This window comes from Hemicordylus capensis, chromosome 1 (assembly GCF_027244095.1).
Source record: "Hemicordylus capensis ecotype Gifberg chromosome 1, rHemCap1.1.pri, whole genome shotgun sequence".
NCBI classification, from domain to species: domain Eukaryota; kingdom Metazoa; phylum Chordata; class Lepidosauria; order Squamata; family Cordylidae; genus Hemicordylus; species Hemicordylus capensis.
Window position 1 is genome coordinate 377,344,641 of NC_069657.1, and position 19,735 is coordinate 377,364,375.

The 19,735-nt window shown below is 43.9% G+C and overlaps 1 protein-coding gene across 2 annotated transcripts in view; it reads right to left on the reverse strand.

Moving 5' to 3' along the window:
* Positions 1-4,820: 4,820 nt before the first annotated feature.
* Positions 4,821-19,735, reverse strand: part of CAPN9 (calpain 9) — a 45,379-nt gene continuing 30,464 nt past the window's right edge. For both annotated transcript variants that reach the window (XM_053298230.1, XM_053298238.1), the window contains 6 exons: positions 18,031-18,095; positions 15,717-15,785; positions 14,078-14,156; positions 10,603-10,719; positions 8,613-8,671; positions 4,821-5,186 (listed from right to left, as the gene is read on the reverse strand). In XM_053298230.1, the coding sequence (XP_053154205.1) occupies positions 5,160-5,186; positions 8,613-8,671; positions 10,603-10,719; positions 14,078-14,156; positions 15,717-15,785; positions 18,031-18,095 (416 nt within the window). In that variant the 3' untranslated portion in view covers positions 4,821-5,159. The remainder of the gene's footprint in view (positions 5,187-8,612; positions 8,672-10,602; positions 10,720-14,077; positions 14,157-15,716; positions 15,786-18,030; positions 18,096-19,735) is intronic.

Genomic DNA, 19,735 nt, shown 5'->3' on the forward strand with positions numbered 1-19,735 from the left:
GTGCAAGAACCAGCAGCCCTTCAAGTGGCGCCCACTGCCATACTTTTTCCTCCATGCCCCTGCACCGCATACAGTTTGAAGCTGTAAAGATAGGGAATAAGATAGCTGTAGGAAGATCTCAGCAGCACGTGGAAGCAAGGCACAAGAAGGGTCCCATGCCTCCGTGATACTCTTCCTCTTCCGTGCCATGTGCAAAATTGAGGAAGTGAGTGCCTTGATTTCAGTTGAGGGGGGGTTGACTCCCAGTCAGGGACCGGCACTCAACCCTTCGGGGACCGGCAGCGGTCCAGGGACCGGTGGTTGAGAAACACTGGTCTAGACAGTCCCAGGTGGGCAGACTAGGGAAACACTGGGACAGGGAATAGATCTTCATTCTCTTTCCAATTTCCCAGGTTCAGACCCGCATTGTGACGTATGCAGATTGGCCACTGCAGGGAATCACAGGAGAGGGGGGCCCTGATTATCAGTGACCTCAGAAGACTTGGGACACTGCTGGACAAAAATAAAAATGGATATGTTCCAATGGGTGGCCAGGCTAGCAGACGGACTGCTTCTTTGTAGCAGTTGCCAGGGTACCAATCATTGCAGATTGCTTGTGCAGAGCAACCAGGCTGGGTGGCATCTGCCATCTGGCCCACATGTGTGCCTCCATGGCCTAACACTCTTGCAAGAAAGTGGTTCATGGGAGAAGGGGTTTCGCTGCCCATTATCAGTCATTCAGCCCAATCCCCCTGTCCCCTTGGATGATTCTTCTCAGGAGCTGTGAATTGGGTCTCTCCATGGCCTTCCATTCTCATGAGAGAATAGTCTGCTCTGAAGCAGCATCCATCACCACCACCACCGAGGAGGAATCTCCCTTCATTTGAGGCAATACTCCTGTAGGATGGTTTTTCTCATCAGTAAGCGTGGGGACTGCACGTGTTTACCCAAGTGGAAGGGGCTTGGGCCTCCTTTCCCCAACTTTAGTGTACGAAGAAATAGAGCAAAGACATTCAATAATTCCTAGGTGGGGCTGCCTTTAAATCCCAGTTCTGTGTATTGCTGCCCTGCCATGTGTTATCTTCACAGCGATGTAATAGGGTTGCCCAGTTTATGGTGCCACTGGGACTACATGTACTTGTGAATACACTTCTTTATTGATTCATTTTTGGAGACTAAAGCACACAGTGCTTGTCTTGCCAGCCTGTCCCCTTTCTCTCCTGATTGCCAGTGTGTGTGTGTGTGTGGGGGGGGGGCATAGTGGGAAAAGGTCACCCTCCATGTGACTTTTCCATTTGACAGGCTTAGAAGCTTGGGATGGGACGTGGTGGAATCCTGCTGACAGGCAATGGCTTGAGTAGTTTGGAGACAGGGCAGGGCAAGCGCTCAAAGAGGTGATCATAGAAAAGTGTGACAGGCATGGGCAAGTTCCTGCGCAGGTCTGGGCTGCCCTGTCTATGATTTCGGTTCCAGAAACAGCACAAGATTACAGTTATAGTGGCGTCTGCATTCGGATATAATGCTGCCGCCCTCAAACCTCAGGTTGGAGCCACAAAACTAAATATAAACCAAAGATTCAAACTGGGGGTTTGGCAAGGCAAACTGCAGGTTGCTTTTGCTGCGAAACTGCAGTTTCACATATTTAGGCATACAGGAATTCCAACCTCTGCCCCATTTAACTGCAGTTTAGTGTTATGTGAGAATGCAGCCAGTATGTTGTCTTAATAGATGGCCCTAAGTACCGTAATCATGACTGATGCACACAACTGTAGGTAAAGAATAGCAGTTCAGTCCCCACGTAACAAAGCAAAACCAGTTTGGTGAGAAAGCAGCAAAGCAACAGGTCTTGAGACAGTTCTTCAGGACTGAAGAACTTCAGGACTGAAGAACTACAAGGATATATATTTAAAGAAATGGCTACAAACGAATGTGAAAAAGTCTGCAGCTTAATTTCAGCTGTAGCTCATGGCTAAAGAGAGAGACCAAAACAGCTGTCTCTGGAGAGACAAAATGGAGACTTAACACTGGAAGAACAAAGAGGGGAGGAGTCCAGCACGTTTATCTATTACCCTAACCCCACCCCACCCCCAGTGGTCACGATGAGACATTGCAGCTGAGAGCTGATGCTGCCAGGGTCCTAGCTCCAACAACAATCTCCCTGCTTGGAACAAATCTTATTTATTATTTGTTTTCTGATTGATTTATATACTTCCTTTCAGGTATATTTATTTCTTTGTTTTCTTTTGTTTGAGCTGCTGCCACTGTTCCCTCATTGAAGCAAGTACATCATCTGTTGATGAAAGAACTGAGCGTGTGCCTCAGAAATCATTTCTGAATGCACCTCAAAAACTGCTGCATTATAAGGGCTTATCACATGCTGTATTATACCAATGTTTGTACACATGTACATGTTTTCATGTGAATGGCTACACATGTATTCATTTTAAAAATCGACATGGGGACGGGACCTCTTGAAAAGTGTAGGGTGCAGATCACAATGTGTGCCCAGCTCTATACATGCCAACAAGCATGCACACAGTGCACAGAATACATGCGTGATGAACATGATGTGTGAACTGGGAAACTGTGGGTCCAGTGGCTATGTCTCAGCCTAACCTACCCCATAGTGTGGTTGTGGCGTTTATAGAGGGAACCATGTACACTACTCTAAGTTTCTTGGAGAAACAACAGAATATTAATGGAATGAATGAATGAATGGATATAATTTATTTATTTAATTAATTAATTAATTAAAATTTAGGGTGCCCCTTTGAGTTCCTGCTGGCTGCCGCTCATGCCAGAAGGACAAGAAGAATAAATTCCCCCACACTGTTTCTGGCACAGCAGGCACATAGCACAAACCTCAGGACATGACCCCAAATCTGGTAGTGTACCAGCTAAATTGTAAGGTATATGTAGCTGAGCCCAGATGCAGATGGAACTTGGTCTGCCGGGGCTGAATGCTAGATAACCTTAACAGAGTTTTGACAAGGACAGTAACATTTATGCATTTTCTGCCCTGAAACTCAAAATCAGTTCCTGCTACATCTCAAGATTGGTTTTCATTTGTTTGTTCTGTACAGCCTCTCCTTGAAATTTGCCCACTAGAAGTTACAGTTCATTTTAACCTTAGGATAAATATGTGATCCTTCCATCTAATAATATCAACATATGGAAGCTGTGATTCTGACATGACCTGTTAATCTGACCTCCTTTCTATTTCAGTCACACTTGTCCTCTAGGAAATGAATCAGATCAGCATGATAAATCCACTTCTTTCTGGCACTAAGCAATTTGTTTTCAACCTAAAATGGATCGGAAGGGCAGTTTTTATCTATCCTGTAATCTGTGTTTCAGAGGTCAATTAATCAAGACACAAAGACTTAGGTATCCTAAAGTTTCCATTTTAATCTCTTAGAACTCCATTAGAGCAATATAGATGATAATAGCACAAATTGCTGCATCACAACATAGAAGACCATACCATTGCAATGCTGATTGTGGGGTTCATATATTGTGAAACCCAGAATAAAGATGCAGCTTTTAATAATCCTGCAAACTGATTTTTATGAGCAGATGGGTTTCCTGCTTTCCAGCAAGCAAGTCATCAGGAAATCCTTACACCATGCGCTTCTCAATCTTTGTGGAGCTGGCAGAGGATGTAGGTTTGAGTAATGTGACTGACAAGCTATTATAGGACTGGGCAAAATGATCAGTTCTCAGGTTGGAACTTTAATATGTAAATTTACTCTCACTGCCTCATCTTGATGGATTCCATAGAAATCTGGATTACTGTGCTCTACTCCCAGTCCTCCTGCATCATAGGGATGAGCTAGTAGGGTTGTATTTATCTACTATTTATTTATTTAGTGCATTTTTATACCGCCCCAACTCAAGGTCTCAGGGCGGTATTTGACTGCTTTGCGATGTGCTCTCTATGAACAAGCACAATGCATCTAGCGAAGCCAGATGGAAGCGCCTTATGCACAATGTGCATTTGTTTCGAAAGATGAACAGCAGGGCCTGCAGTGACAAGTAAATCCAGATGAGCTAATGAATTTAAGTTCAATGAGATGTTTTAGGAGCTGACATACTGAATTAAGTATCCCTTTCTACCTTTGTAGTGTCAGAAATGGTAGATCCAAAGGTAAACAGAAAATTTCTGGTGGATCAAAACCAAACAAATTTAATAACTGAAAAAGATGCTGAAAAAGGCAACCAAAATAAGGACGCTGGAGCACCTTCCTTTCAAGGAAGAGCTTTAACCATTCAGAGCTTTTTATCTGAGGGGGTGGAGGAAGACTAGAGGGGGAGTGGATAGAGGCCAAATATTGAACGAAATGGATTTTGGGCCCATTGCTGTCTTCCAGCAGGGTTCTTCAGCTTGTCTGAGAGCTGGTTTGGACACTACTTTGAACCAGCCCCTTTAACCCATGAAGGAGGGATGTGGATGTGCATGTTTCTTCCCCACTCATCGTGCAGCGGGGTAGTTCAGACGGACCACTCCCTCTGCATGATTACCCAATGATGTGCCAAGCATGGGGGTGGATGTGCACACTCAAATGTTTAAAGGGCCAGTTTGGAGTATCATCCCAGCTGGTCCTCTGTAGACTCAAGCTGCATTGCTGTGACCAAAAAGAAAAAGAAAACAGCAACAACAACAAAACCCCAACAGGATAAGTTTGTTTCACGTGCTCTTTCTCTACTCCACCAGCATCAAAGTCTACCTGCCCCTAGGGTCAATGTCAAACTTTCCTGGGCTAGTCTCTGGTTCACTGAAATCCCTCTCTCCCATAAACATTTGCACAGAGGTAGACAAAACAAAACAAGGACACTTCATGGGAGATGTTTATCTGTGTGGCAGTTTACTAGGAACGGAAATAATTACATTACATAAAAAGGCAGCGATTGCTTAGGGTTGCTCATTTCAAGTAATGTGAATGAGGGATTGCAATTCATTGGGACGCATTACATATTCATGCTTACTGTGTAGAATATATACACACAAGTTAAATACTTATCAATATTAGGTTTTTGAAAACACATTCTTTATATAATCAGGATGAATATTAGAAAAGGAAGAAAGGGTCTCCGGTTTTCAAAGACATGGTAAGAGCTCCAAACATTGGAAATTGATCTGAGAGGCAACTTGAGGGCTGGCTGAAGAATGCTGGATGTCTTTAGATGTTCATGGTCAAGTTGATAAACTAATGAGAGAAAGAGAGAGAAAGAGACCAGCCCAGTGTTAGAACTGATAAGCCCAAACCATCAGTACTCAAAGGCCAAGACTGCAGCCTCTTCATTATCTGAATTGGTGATTAGCTGTGCCTTGGTTTGGAGTAGAAAAATAATGGAAGGACAAAAGCAGGTTTTGTTAAATAAGAACGTTTACAAAGCTTCCAGAATAAAGGACACCAGAGCAGAAGCATTGACTGTTGTTATTATTAGGGTACAGTTATATTACATAGGGCTGTGATGTTATGGGAAACAAACCACCTCCTACTGTAGACAAAGGGAAAATTCCCATTGATTATAATGTTGCTGGATTGCACCCGTGGATTATAGATGGTGTAACAGGGTATACAGTAAAAGAAAATTAATCTCCACTGCCACTGGCATTGCAGCACCAACGGTGGCACAGCAGAAGGCCATAACTGGAGTTCCAAGGCTCAACAGGCAACCTTAACCTTCTGCATTTTTTGGCCTTAACAGTTTACGTATGTGAGACTCCCCATGCCCTGTGACACATACACAAAGTCTGTACAAATGGCAGTGCTTGCACTTTTCTGCAATAATAGGAATGCTTCCATAATACTGGGCAGTCGGCAAGCCCAGATCAAAGTGTGTCATTTATTCGACTTAATTAAAAATGAGTTTTTTTAAAAAGTTCTTTGCCTATACATTTATATCTGAATTAGCTCAAGACTTCATCAAAGGAACTTTGAATTTGCAGTTGTGTAAATTAGGGAACTTTCACATGAATAAAAATGGTTAACTGGTGGAAACTCATTGAATGTCTTTTTGAAAGAAGGTTGTCTGTTGATGTTTTGCTTGGATTTTCACCTACAATTCACAGCAACCTTTTTGCCATCTGTGACACAGTGGCTCTGGAGCTTGCTCAGCAACTAACTTTTGATAGGGACTCTGTTTAGAACAGAGTAAATCTTGGAAGGCCAGCAGTATTGGGTCTGTCTACTAACAAATTCATCCATAATCAAGAGACGGACAAAGGACTCTTTGCTCAGGGCAAACAGCAAACAGCTCTGTTGGCAGAGCTCGCTTCAAATTGTATAGCTCAGCCTCCAAGGCTCATCATTCTTGAACCTCATCTTCTCATTCCTGTTTGCATGAGGATCATACCTGTATTTACCCAAATACAAGATGACTCTGAATTTAAGACGAGCCCCCTTTTGTTAAAAAAAGAAGACGACATTAAATGCAGGTTATACCTATATTTACTCAAAAGGCTGTGAGTTTAAGATGGCCTCCTGATTTCTAACAGCAAAGAACTTGGAAAAAATCTAGTCTTGGATTCACGTAAATTCAGTAAAGGCTGAACTCTGATAAATACTCTGACACTGTTCACTTGGTGGAGGGGCAGGGGCATGGCTTTAAGAACCATTTGTATATGCCTTGGCATGAGTTAGCCCCTGCTAACTTGGCAAAGAGGCACCTTTTAATGTGGTGATTCTCTTTATTTAGTGGGGGGGGAGTAACTGGCCCTATCCACCCCCAACACAGTACCTACCTCCAGTGACTGTGGCTGGTGTCTATCCTATGGTTTCTTTTAGATTGTGAGCCTTTTGGGGACAGGGATCCATCTCATTTATTTATTATTTCTCGGTGTAAACCGCCCTGAATCATTGTTGGAAGGGTGGTATAGAAGGAAGGAAGGAAGGAAGGAAGGAAGGAATAATCCAAGTGCTGTCCTTTGGATCAGGGGCTATATGGGAGACTAGGTGGCAAACCTCTGGACTCTTGAGCATCTAGTTGTCTGGATTAGGTTGATCTCGGCTCAAATCCCTGCTCAGTTTTGATGCCCACTGGGTGGCCTTGGGTCACAATTGTCAATCTAGCCTACCCCACAAGGTCATTGTGAGGCTAAGCTGTTACATTGATCTTCTTGGAAATAGGATGGGATACGAATATTATGTTTTGGTCTCATGCTGGTATACTAAAGACAAGAAACAATGCCTAGAAGGGCAGCTGTTTAGTCTGTTCCAGTAAAACAGCAAACGTGCCTGTGGCACCTAAGACTAACACATTGTGGCATAAGGTTCTCTTCGTCCTTAAGGTGCCATAACATTTTGTATTTATTTATTTGATTTCTATACCATCCTTACAAAAATGGTTCAGGGCGGTTTACATTAAAAACAGCACTAAAATCAATTAACTGTTAAAATCAAAAATTGTAAAAACAACACAAAACCGTTATTAAAACAATTAAAACAGTTTCTAAAACCCTGGAAAACCAGGCCAAACCTTTACAGTTTAAAAACAGTTTTAAAACCCTGGAAGGCCAGGCCAAACAGATAGGTCTTAAGGGCTCTCTGGAAAGCCAATAATGAACTAAGATTACGGATTTCTGCCGCAAGTGCATTCCACAGCCCGGGAGCAGCCACAGAGAAGGCCCCGCCTCTGAGTCGCCACCAGACATGTTGGTGGCAACTGAAGACGGACCTCTTCAGATGACCTTAATGTGCGGTGGGGATCGTAAGTATTACTTTATTTAAAAATGACTCCCATTAGAATGATATAATGCTGTTCTCCTCTGGGAGTAGAATTTGGCTCCTTGACTGTAGCAAGACAATATCATTGGCAGGTGTACTGCGCAAGGGGACGCGGTGACCTGAGCACCTCCCTTGCCCCTGCACACATGTCAACACCTGCAGTGGGGCTGCAGTGTAGGGTAAGAGCGGTGGGTGGTCTGGGTTGCATGTATGCAGCTATTAGAAATAGCAATAGCAATAGCACTTACATTTATATACCGCTTTATAGCCGAAGCTCTCTAAGCGGTTTACAATGATTTAGCATATTGCCCCCAACATTCTGGGTACTCATTTTACCGACCTCGGAAGGATGGAAGGCTGAGTCAACCTTGAGCCCCTGGTCAGGATCGAACTTGTAACCTTCTGGTTACAGGGCGGCAGTTTTACCACTGCGCCACCAGGGGCTCTTCTGGGCATCATGTCATGCAACTGTGTGCACGCAGCTTTTACCGCTGTGCAGTGCTGCCCTGTAGTGTAGGCTATAGCCCCATTGCAGGGGGTGTGGGCAGTGCTCAAGCCCATCACCCACATCCCTTTGCACAGTATGTCAGCCATTATTTCTAGCACAGGGAAATCTGGGCCCTCCCTGCATTCTGTCTTTCTGTTTGGCACTTAGCTATTTAAATGTTAAGGGCAATAGGCCTGGGCAGAATTTGTCAGGCCAGTTCATATTAACCCAGTAGAAATCCAGGAAACAAACTCAGGTCAGTAGTGAAATGTAAGCAGTGAATGGAGGGAAGCAAAATGCATAAAAGAGAACTCAAAAGTGAAGAGTCACACACTGAGACTCTTATATACCTAATATTTATTTTCTACAGACTTTCCAGTTAAGTTCATTTAGATTGTATAATCTTAGGTGCTTACCTCACTTATATTCAGGTTCATGGCATCTTTGCTTTTCACACATAATGCTTGGAATACTCCTGAAAGAACAATGAGAGTCTGATAGATTTTGAAGTAAAGTGTGCCATTGAGTCAGTGTTGACTCCTGGCAACCATAGAGCCATGTGGTTTTCTTCGGTAGAATACAGGAGGGGTTTACCATTGCCTCCTCCCTTTCAGCATCTTCCTGTATCACTGCTGCCCGATATAGGTGTTTCCAATAGTCTGGGAAACATACCAGCAGGGATTTGAACTGGCAACCAGTGTGGTGTAGTGGTTAGAGTGCTGGACTAGGACCGGGGAGACCTGAGTTCAAATCCCCATTCAGCCATGAAACTAGCCGGGTGACTCTGGGCCAGTCACTTCTCTCTCAGCCTAAACTACTTCACAGGGTTGTTGTGAAAGAGAAACTCAAGTATGTAGTACACCGCTCTGGGCTCCTTGGAGGAAGAGTGGGATATAAATGTAACAACAACAACAACAACAACAACAACAACCTTCTGCTTGTTAGTCAAGCATTTCCCCACTGTGCCACTTAAGGTGACTCCTGATAGATTTTACCTCAGTTTAATTTATGCCAATATACTCAGGATCTCAAGCCAAACTCTCTTGCAGTAAATGTCCTGGCCCACAGAAATCCCACAATGTGGGAATCCTGCTGGTGACATCTGGGAGCCCACTCCTCTGCCAGTGCTGGCTGGGAGCAGTCAGTGCTCACATGCAAGCAGTTAGCCCAAGTTTATTTATTTTATTTTATTCATTCATTCATGTAAGGGTGTGCTTGCACCCTTAACCTCACCTAATCGGCAGGCTCTATAGGTGGGTTTGCCACCACTCAGTTCTCATGGGCAGCCAAGCCCGGGCTTAGCTGCCCTAGCCCAATCTTAACTGTTTCTGAGAAGAGCCTCAGAACCTAACTTGCATGTTAGGTTAAGCATATAATTTGGCCTCATGTGTCTCCGCCCTCCACCAAATTAAATAGCACTGCCAGAAGGCAATCCCGATTGGAACCATGGCATAGATGGAGGGGACTTTAACCTTTTGCTCCCACCATGGTCCCGATCCTGATCAGGAGCTCCATGGCTACAATATACTCCACTAATATTGCCATTAGAATTGGCAATGCTTTTCTTCATACTATTCAACTGAAATATAAGGCTCATATTGTCAGTGCAGGTATAGGCAAATCTGCTCTCAAACAAATCTTGTTGTAACTGTAGCTTTCAAATGAATAACGTTATGGGTCCCAGTGGATGGCTGGAGGAAGGCACAATTGTTGAAGTAAGTCTAAGTTTGGTCAGTGCCTGGATTGATCACCTCCTAAGGAATCCATGTAAGTTGCCTTGAGTTCCATGATGGGAAAAAGGCAGGATATAAATGTAATAAAATGTAAGCATTAAAAAATTAACATAGGATGACATCCTTACTAAATTAGCATGCCTAACTTGTCCTTTTAATTTCAATGGGAGAGTAGGGATATGCAGAACATTCCAATCTCGGAATGTTCCCACTCAAAATGGGCCATTGTGAATGTCCCGTTCCAAAGCGGAATGTCCTTCAAATAAAAGGCTCATCCAGTCGGAACAACCAGCTCCAGGCATTTGCGTGGAATGCAAATGCCTGGAATGTTCTGTTGGAACAACCGTTCAAGCCGGTTGTTCTGACGGAACAAGCCCTTCATTTGAAGGCATTCTATTTTGGAACGGAACACTCGAAATGGCCTGTTTCGAGTGAGAATGTTCTGACCTCGGAACATTCTGCACATCTCTATGAGAGCGTAAAGCAGGACAGTAAATCTAATAATTACAGCACATTGAGTAGGAGATGAACTACTTCAAAAATAAACTATGAAGAAAGCCAAAGAAGTTAGTAGAACCAAAACCCCACCAACTGCCCATAACATGGTAATCAAAACACGTTGGAAGAGAACTTATTAGTGCCTTTATTAAGGTACCCACAAGAGGATACTCACGGCTTGCATTTTCTAGGCGGACGAGGCAGTTTAAGAAGTCATCAAATTCAATCTGGTATTGGTCATCGGAGTATCTAAGAACGATCAGCTGAAGCAAGTAATTATTGAGCTGAAACCCTTAAATGGAAATATGAATTTCTTTAGTAACTTATTGCAACTATCATGCTTCCACCCCACAATTGTAAAACAGCCTCTACTGAATGTGGCTTCTGGAATCACTGCAGAATTTGACATCCTGGGTATCTCAGTTTTCATTTTAAAATAAACTTCTTGTTCTCATGATTGTGGAGAATGGATTGGGTCAGTGTCCAGTGAAACCTCAGGAAAGAGAGTGGGGACCTGGAATGAGATTTCCATGTCCTTTATGATTCTCTATTGTCTCCCATATAAATGTTATTCATTCACGTGATGCTCTAATCGCCATAATTCATGCTTTCTCTATTCTCTTTTATCCTTGTTCTCAGTCAGACAGTCCTAGCCAAAAATTCCCACTGAAGTCCTGGTTCTTGAAATCATAACATATTATGCAAACAGCACTTTGTTATTGACTTAATTGATTCCAAGCAAACAACTTTAAAGGAGAGCTATCAACAACCCAGCGCAGTGATGGTGGCCATATGTTTTTCTGATTTCTGCCACTCTGTGCCTGACAGAACTTATTCAAAGGGCTGCTGCATACATGGTAGAATTATGAAGTCTTAAAATAGAAAGTTCTGGAATCTGGATTGAATGGCACCTGAATCTAACAAAAAGACATTAAAAGGTAAAAGTAAAGTTGTGCCATCGAGTCGGTGTCAACTCCTGGTGACCACAGAGCCCCGTCTTTGGTAGAATACGGGAGGGGTTTACCATTGCCATCTCCCACATAGTATGAGATGATGCCTTTCAGCATCTTCCTTTATCGCTGCTGAGCAATATAGGTGTTTCCCATAGTCTGGGAAACATACCAGCGGGGATTTGAACTGGCAGCCTCTGGCTTGCTAGTTAGGTCATTTCCCCACTGCGCCCTCCGTATTACTAGTTATTATTTGATCTTCAGCAATCTTTTGCTTGATGTATGGTTTTTTATAGGGATGTGCAAAAAATTTCTGGCACAGAAAGATCTGTGCCCAAAACGAACAATTTCAGGTGATTCGGGGCCGAACCGAATCACCCCCGATGTCCCCCGAATTTTTTCGGGCACGAGCCGAATCACCCGAATTTCGGGCACAAAAAATTCGGGTGATTCGGTTCATGATTGATTTTTGGCGATTTTTTAAAGTTTTAGTGACTTTGGGGCAGTTCGGGGGCATAGCATGGGATTTGGGCAAAAGGAGTGGGGTGGGGTGGTAGTGCCTAATGGGTGCAGGCTTCTACCCCAATTTCAGGGGGATTGGGCAAAGGGCTGATTTTTGGTAAATTTCTGAAATTTTCATGTCTTTGGGGCAGATTGGGGCATATTGGGGCAGAAAGTGGGGCCTGGGGCAGAATAGTGGGGTGGGGTGGTAGTGCCTAATGGGTGCAGGCTACCACCCCAATTTCAGGGGGTTTGGACAAAGGGGTGATTTTTTGAGAATTTTTGAAGTTTTGGTGACTTTGGGGCAGTTTGGGGGCAGAAAGTGGATCTGCCCCAAAAGAGTGGGGTGGAGTGGTAGTGCCTAATGGGTGGAGGCTACCACACCAATTTCAGGGGGATTGGGCAGAGGGCTGATTTTTTGAGAATTTTTGAAGTTTGGGTGTCTTTGGGGCAGATTGGGGGCAGAAAGTGGATCTGCCCCAAAGGAGTGGGGTGGGCTGGTAGATAGTGCCTAATGGGTGGAGGCTACCACCCATCCCCAATTTAAGAGTGATTGGGCAGGGGGGGGAATTTTGGTGAATTTATTTTTATGAGGTTTGTCTTCATAAGGTGAAGTGTGCTAAATTGATTACTTCCTCATATTATTCATAGTAAAGGAAAGTGTGAAAAAGTGAAAGTGGGGTCATGAGAGTTGTTTAATTGAAAAAAATCTCATTTGCTATGATAGAATGAGAATTCACATTTCTGAGGTGTGAATTCTCATTCTATCATAGCAAATGAGATTTTTTTCAATTAAACAACTCTCATGACCCCACTTTCACTTTTTCACACTTTCCTTTACTATGAATAATATGAGGAAGTAATCAATTTAGCACACTTCACCTTATGAAGACAAACCTCATAAAAATAAATTCACCAAAATTCCCCCCTCTGCCCAATCACTCTTAAATTGGGGATGGGTGGTAGCCTCCACCCATTAGGCACTATCTACCAGCCCACCCCACTCCTTTGGGGCAGATCCACTTTCTGCCCCCAATCTGCCCCAAAGACACCCAAACTTCAAAAATTCTCAAAAAACCACCCCTTTGTCCAAACCCCCTGAAATTGGGGTGGTAGCCTGCACCCATTAGGCACTACCACCCCACCCCACTATTTTGCCCCAGGCCCCACTTTCTGCCCCAATATGCCCCAATCTGCCCCAAAGACATGAAAATTTCAGAAATTTACCAAAAATCAGCCCTTTGCCCAATCCCCCTGAAATTGGGGTGGAAGCCTGCACCCATTAGGCACTACCACCCCACCCCACTATTCTGCCCCAGGCCCCACTTTCTGCCCCAATATGCCCCAATCTGCCCCAAAGACATGAAAATTTCAGAAATTTACCAAAAATCAGCCCTTTGCCCAATCCCCCTGAAATTGGGGTGGAAGCCTGCACCCATTAGGCACTACTACCCCACCCCACTCCTTTTGCCCAAATCCCATGCTATGCCCCCGAACTGCCCCAAAGTCACTAAAACTTTAAAAATTCACAAAAAATCAGGACTTTGCCCAATCCCCCTGAAATTGGGGTGGTAGACTCTACCCATTGGGCTCTACCACCCCACCCCAAAAATTTGCCCCTGGGCCCCTTTTTACCCCCCTGAATCGATTCGGATTCGGATTAAATCCGAATCCGAACCGAATCAAGGGTGATTCGGGTGACCCAGATTCAGGCACAAAACAGAACGGGGGTGATTCGGCTCGGGTCCGAGCCGAATCACCCGAAAACCCGAATTGCACACCCCTAGTTTTTTAATTGAAGCTTTTATGTAAACCACTCCGGAAGGTTTGCCTGAAAAGTACTAGTACAGAGAAACCCCGTTATACGAGGACTGTATATCCGTGATTTCACATTCACAGGTGTCTTATTGACACCAGTGGTCCCTCCAATTTTTTTTCATCTCTGTGCGGAATGGGTTTTGTTCTGGGCGGCAGGATCGAGGCACTGTGTCTGAGCAACCTCTTGCTCCCTAGGCAAGTTACACCTAGTTTGTCGCTTTGTGAGGCCAGTCTTGAAAGAAGACTCCTGCTCACTCACTGCTGCCCCTAGACCCTTTGGAGGTGACCCAGCTGCTTTCTCTGCCTCCTACAAAATGCTGTCCTTTAGTCACCTAGCGTCACCTTGAGAAAAAGCCTGGCAACCTTTGACAAAATGTGTACCTGCTGCTTTTAAAGCAAGACGAAGTTCATAGGAAGACATGGTGCCAGACTGGTCGGAATCAAAATGGAGGAAGACACTCTAAACAAAAGCAACAAAACAGACAACTGTCAACAAAAATTAAATACTCATTAGGCTTGTCCACACAACTTTCCCCACTACTTCAGTAAAACGCTGTGGACAGAATCTGGATAGTGTGCTCTTCCTACCCAGCTGCCACTTCACACACTATTATTCTCTCCGCCTTGTACTTTAATGTTTGCAGGCACACAACCGAAAATCGGGAGCGCACCCAGCTCTCCTACACAGGTGATGATGCACTGAATTATGATGGTTTCATTTTTAAGATGGTTTTCTTCAGAAGTGGTGATTTTGCAAAATCATATAAGAATCTTTCAACAATTTTGTACTGGATTAGTTCAGGATAAGACTATATGAACTGCCAGTTTTGCATGAGTCAGTCCTTACTGAAGTAAAAGTTCCATTTGTGAAAGTGACAGTCAATCTGGAAGCAATTGTTGGGTACTGGGAAGCCGAGGATGTTTGGATGTTTTCATGTATTATGCTGTGGCAAACCTGAGCAACTGAGTGTATGTGTCTATGATACGTTAGTTTGCAAAAAAAAAAAGTCTGTCTGCACTTGTTGGTTAACTTAACATCTTCAAGTGTACACTCAGAGCATCTTTTTGAACAAAGTTATGGGAGAATCAGCTCTTAGAAATAACAAGCAGTGACCTTTGATGCTTAAAAGTCAAAATACTTGACTTCAAGGTCAAAATTGGGCAGGGGATCTGGAGCAGCAAAGGATGTTGCAGCTGAACAGCCTGAATCTGTCTGTCTGTCTACTTTTAATCTTACAGCTGTCAGTTCAGCTATATGATTAGGAGTAGACCAATTCAGACTGCTTCAGATCTTACCCACAGCTGTATGTTCTGTTCTAAACATCAATTATTCAACTGGACCTAGGACAAAAAGGTAGTAGTGACACTGGCTGCTAAGCATATGTCCACTCAGAGGATAACAGAAACAATGGTTATTGTATTTGCCAAAGAAAAAGAGTATTGGAACCAAAAGAGACAGTTAGAGCCCCATTAAGAGAAAACTATTTGTGACCCACCCCTAGTGAAGAATCAGACAGCTTTATGGGTCACTGAACAGTTGCAGGATTTCAGATAATCTTTTTTACATTTTGGATTCACTTGCCTGAGCCTTCTGACTGTCTATTTCAAATTCTATTCATGGATTATTGGAGGAGATAAGCATAAGAAGTAAGCAATGGAAACTTAGTCACTCATCAAGCATGTATTCTCTTAACCCTGAGTCAGGAGTTTCTTGTTATATACCAACAAAAATGTTTTGTGTTCAAGATTTATTTTGTTTGGCCTCCTCCAAAGGAACACTCATCTCAAAAATAGTTTTCTACCCTAGTAAAACACTGTATTAATGCTTCTTATAAAATACTGCTGTTTGTGCTATAGAAAACAAGGAAAGATTCCTGGAAATAATGGTTTTAAAAGAACATTCTTATTAAATCAAAGTTTTATGCTTCTTAATACATTGCAACGCTGTAGTTGCTTAAAAAGAAAGAAAGGTGCCCAGCACAACCACTGATAAAACAAAGATGATTCTGTAACAACTTACTATCCACTTCTTCAGTTTGTCCCAGAAAATTTTGAACTCACTGAATTCCAGTTTTCCATTGCCACTACTCTGATACGGTACACATTAAGGAAACCAGGGTTGTTCAGAACACAATAGCCAGCCTAAATGATACAGTCAGACTTGCTTAACCAACAGGCTGTTCCTATGGATTAGAGTTAGATACTGTAGTTAGTAGAGCATATGGTGTCCTTCTGCCAGGGTACCTAGAGTGCCAGTCTATACATGGCTAGTGCACAAGCCTCATTCTGCTGTGCTTCATGCAGCTTAAGTCCCTTCTCCTCATTCTGTAATTGAGGCAACCTTGCCAGGACTGGGATTGATGAGTAGTCCATATGATTAGGGCTTTTGCCCAACGGATTCTGGCCTATGAGCTAGTGTGCCATGGCATAAAGGTCCAACATTATCTTTAAGCTGGCTCAGTGTACTAGTCATATTCTATCCATTAATCTTTTGTGTTTTGTTGTTTGGAAGTTTGTCCCAGTGGGGATCCTGGAGAGAGAGAGAGAGTGGGGGGTGGAGTGAAGTCAGAAAGGAAAGGGAGAGAAAGAAGAAGGAGAAAAAATGGAGCTGTTCCTGAATGCAGTTTAGTTAAATAAACATAAGTTTCCTCTGTGTTTATGAGGGAAGCAGCAATAAAACAATAGTGTAGCAAGGGACTCATTCATAGTCCTTTTAAAAGTGGTGATTCGCTTTTTTTAGCAGTGGGAGAGTAACTGGCCCTATCCACGCCCAGCACAGTACTTCCAGTGACTGTTGCTGGTGTCTGTCTAGGTTTCTTTTTCGATTGTGAGCCCTTTGGGGACAGGAGCCATTTTATTTATTTATTATTTCTCTGTGTAAATCGCCCTGAGCCATTTTTGGAGGAGTGGTATAGAAATCGAATAAATAAAAAATAAACATAAAACAAACTAGCCAACCCCGCACAGAGCATCTGTGTGGCACTTTGGGGCCGGCTGTTTCCCCCTCCCTCTTCCTCCTGCCTCGATCTCTCCTCTCTTCCCCTTCCCTCCGGCCCGCCCTCTTCAGCCCTCCTCCCCTCCCGTTCCTCCCCACACACAGAGCCGCGGCGGGCAGCCAAGAAGGGCCCCACCACCGCCGTTTTTTCTCTCTCCCCCCGCCCGCTGACGCCTTTCTTTCCCCCGCCTCCTCCACCCAGCCAGCCGGTGGCCACTGCCGGCACTTTCTTCCCCCTCTCCTCCTCAGTCCTCACTTCAAACTCTTGCAGCGTGTCGTGAGAGTTCCGCCGCCAAATCCTGGGCACGTATGTCCAAAGAGAATTAAATATATAGATAGTGAACTTCACTGAGTCATTATGAGGCCGGGGCCGTCTAGTTACAGCCTATTACACCACCACTGGACTGGCCCTTATAATGGCTGGTGTGAGTCCTTGCTGCAGTATGCTAAGCCACATTGATACTTGGGTCCCTTTGCCCTGACATAAATAAAAGCCAGAGAATTAAGTGTCATGGAGCATGCATGGCTGCCATTAAAAGTAGCAACCCCTCCCCTCTCCCCAGTAACATCTATGTGTGATATGAACATAACATAACAACAGCCTTGCTGGATCAGGCCCAAGATCTGTCTAGTCCAGCATCCTTTTCCCCACACTGGCCCACCAGATGCCTCTGGGAAGCCCACAGGCAAGTGAGGTCATGCCCTCTCTCCTGCTATTGCTCCCCTGCAACCTGTATTTAGAGGCATCTTGCCTCTGAGGCTGCAGGTGGCTCACAGCCACCAGACAAGCAGCTGTTGGTAGACCTGTCCTCCATGAATTTGTCTAAGCCCCTTTTAAAGCCATCCAAGCTAGTGGCCATCATATGCACTTCCCTGTCTCCTCACCCTACGTTTCTAGAAACTACACAGCAGTTCCCTGACTTCCCTTGTCATGAACAACTTTTGTAATAGTCCTGGAATGGAAAGTTGTGCATGGAAGTGCTGGGAATTTGGGGCAGACTGAGATTCACAAAAGGTTTCAAATTCCTTGAAAATACTTTGACATATGACTTGTGTATGTGATTGGTTTTTCCATTAATACATGTACATTTATTATGTATTAATGTCATTAATTTACTATCAATGTATTTTAATTATGTCATTAAATTATTGTTATTGTATGTAAATGTCATTAATTTACTATCAATGTATTAATGTCATTAATTTTTATTTTATTACTTTATTTTGTATTAATTGATGTCATTAATGTATTAATGCCATTAATATCTTGTAGAACTGATTGTAAAATGTTGCAGCCGTGACAGTCAAGGAAATTTTCATACTCTATTTCAAAGGATACATCCATTAGGGAAATAATGTTTCTGCATGAAAGGAGACTTATTTCCTTGAATTTGATGTTCTTTGCTGCAAGACAATTATTACAAGAATAAAACAAATCAGAATTCACTGTTTCCCCCCCTTGAATTTAAGCAGACACAAGGTAATTTTGCATGTTATTATTGATTGATTGATTTGATTTGATTTGTATACCGCCCTTCCAAAATGGCTCAGGGCGGTTCACAATTAAAACAAACCACTAAAATAGTAATGAGCTAAAACAAATTAAAAAACAATATAACAATTAACAATTTAAAAACATTTTAAAACAACAATTGAACAATTACAGTGATTAAAAACCCCTAAATCAGGTTTTGATTTTTAAAATAGACCAGATATTAAAACTCCCAAAATTTAGGAAGCAGAGGAAGCTTGGGTGAAAAGATGGGTTTTCAGGTGTTTTTTGAAAATTGCCAGAGATGGAGAGGATCGTATCTCAGCAGGGAGCGCTGTTCACTTTGGTACTTCCTCTGCATGGGATGCTGACAACAGGAGGAGCGAACAGGCCTGTCCTTTGGGCGGGGCAACTGGGGAGGCTGCCCCCAGTCCTGCACTTCTGGAGGCCCCACATGCACACTCTCCTACCCACCCCCTGCAGCCTATCAGTGGCAGTGCGTCTGGTGCTTGGAGGAGATGCGTGACCAGCAGGCCCCGCGTGGGCTGCATGCACACTCTCTCCTCCCCCCCATCACCCACCCAGCACTGATCTTCCTGCCTGCCACTTGCTGTGGCCAGGAGGGTGCCTGGGTAGACAATGGGAGATTTGAGGGGGGCACTTGGGCAGGAGATGGGAGTGTGCGAGATGTGCCCAGGTGGGCTTTGCCTGCGGTGCCCCTGACCCTTGGGCAAGCCCTGGGGAGGAGACTCCTCCCCCCAACCATCTGCGGCGCCAGCTACATGGACTTTCTCTATGTCCCCCAAGTGGCTGCCCCAAGACCACCTGCAGCTGTGTGCTTTCACCCTGCAGCTGGGAGAAGATGTGCAGGTGGGAGGAAGCAGGTTGCATGGACACACTCCCCTACAACCACCTCCCCATGAGGCTTCACAGATGCTAATTTGCCCCCAGTCTCACGACCCACTAGGGACGGCTCTGGGAGTGAAGGTATGGAGTTGCCCTGTGTTGGGCTGGGGTTTTTTTTGGTGGTGCTGTAAAATAGAAATGCAAGTGATGGTTTTTAAGATCTCTGATTGTTCTTTGCCCATTCTCCCTGTATAGTGGGAGTGTCACATAAAGGCAAAATGAGCACCAACATCACATAAACCTCAGTGACTTTCCCCTCAGGACTATTACTTGAAATTAAGTCCTGTTAGCTGATGTCCACACAATATGCTTAGGCTCAAGATGTAAGTTACACATTAGATGGGATGCTTTGGTTTCGTCTACCACTCTGCCACTACCTCTGTATCTTTATTGTATGAATCTTTATGGAACTTATAATCTTGCTCATGGGTGCTCAAGAGAGGCTTGGGTCCAATTTGGAAGTGCCTCCACTGCATTCAGACTAAATGTATGTTTTGCTTTTCTGTGGTAAAGTTCTGGTTAAAAAAACAAGTCCTGGAAGTTTGCAGCAAAAGCTAGTTGTGGGTGCAGGCAATGGAGCCATTTGCCTGATGCCCATAATGTCCAGGACCAGTCTTTGGAACCTGAAGTAAGATGCCAAATGCCA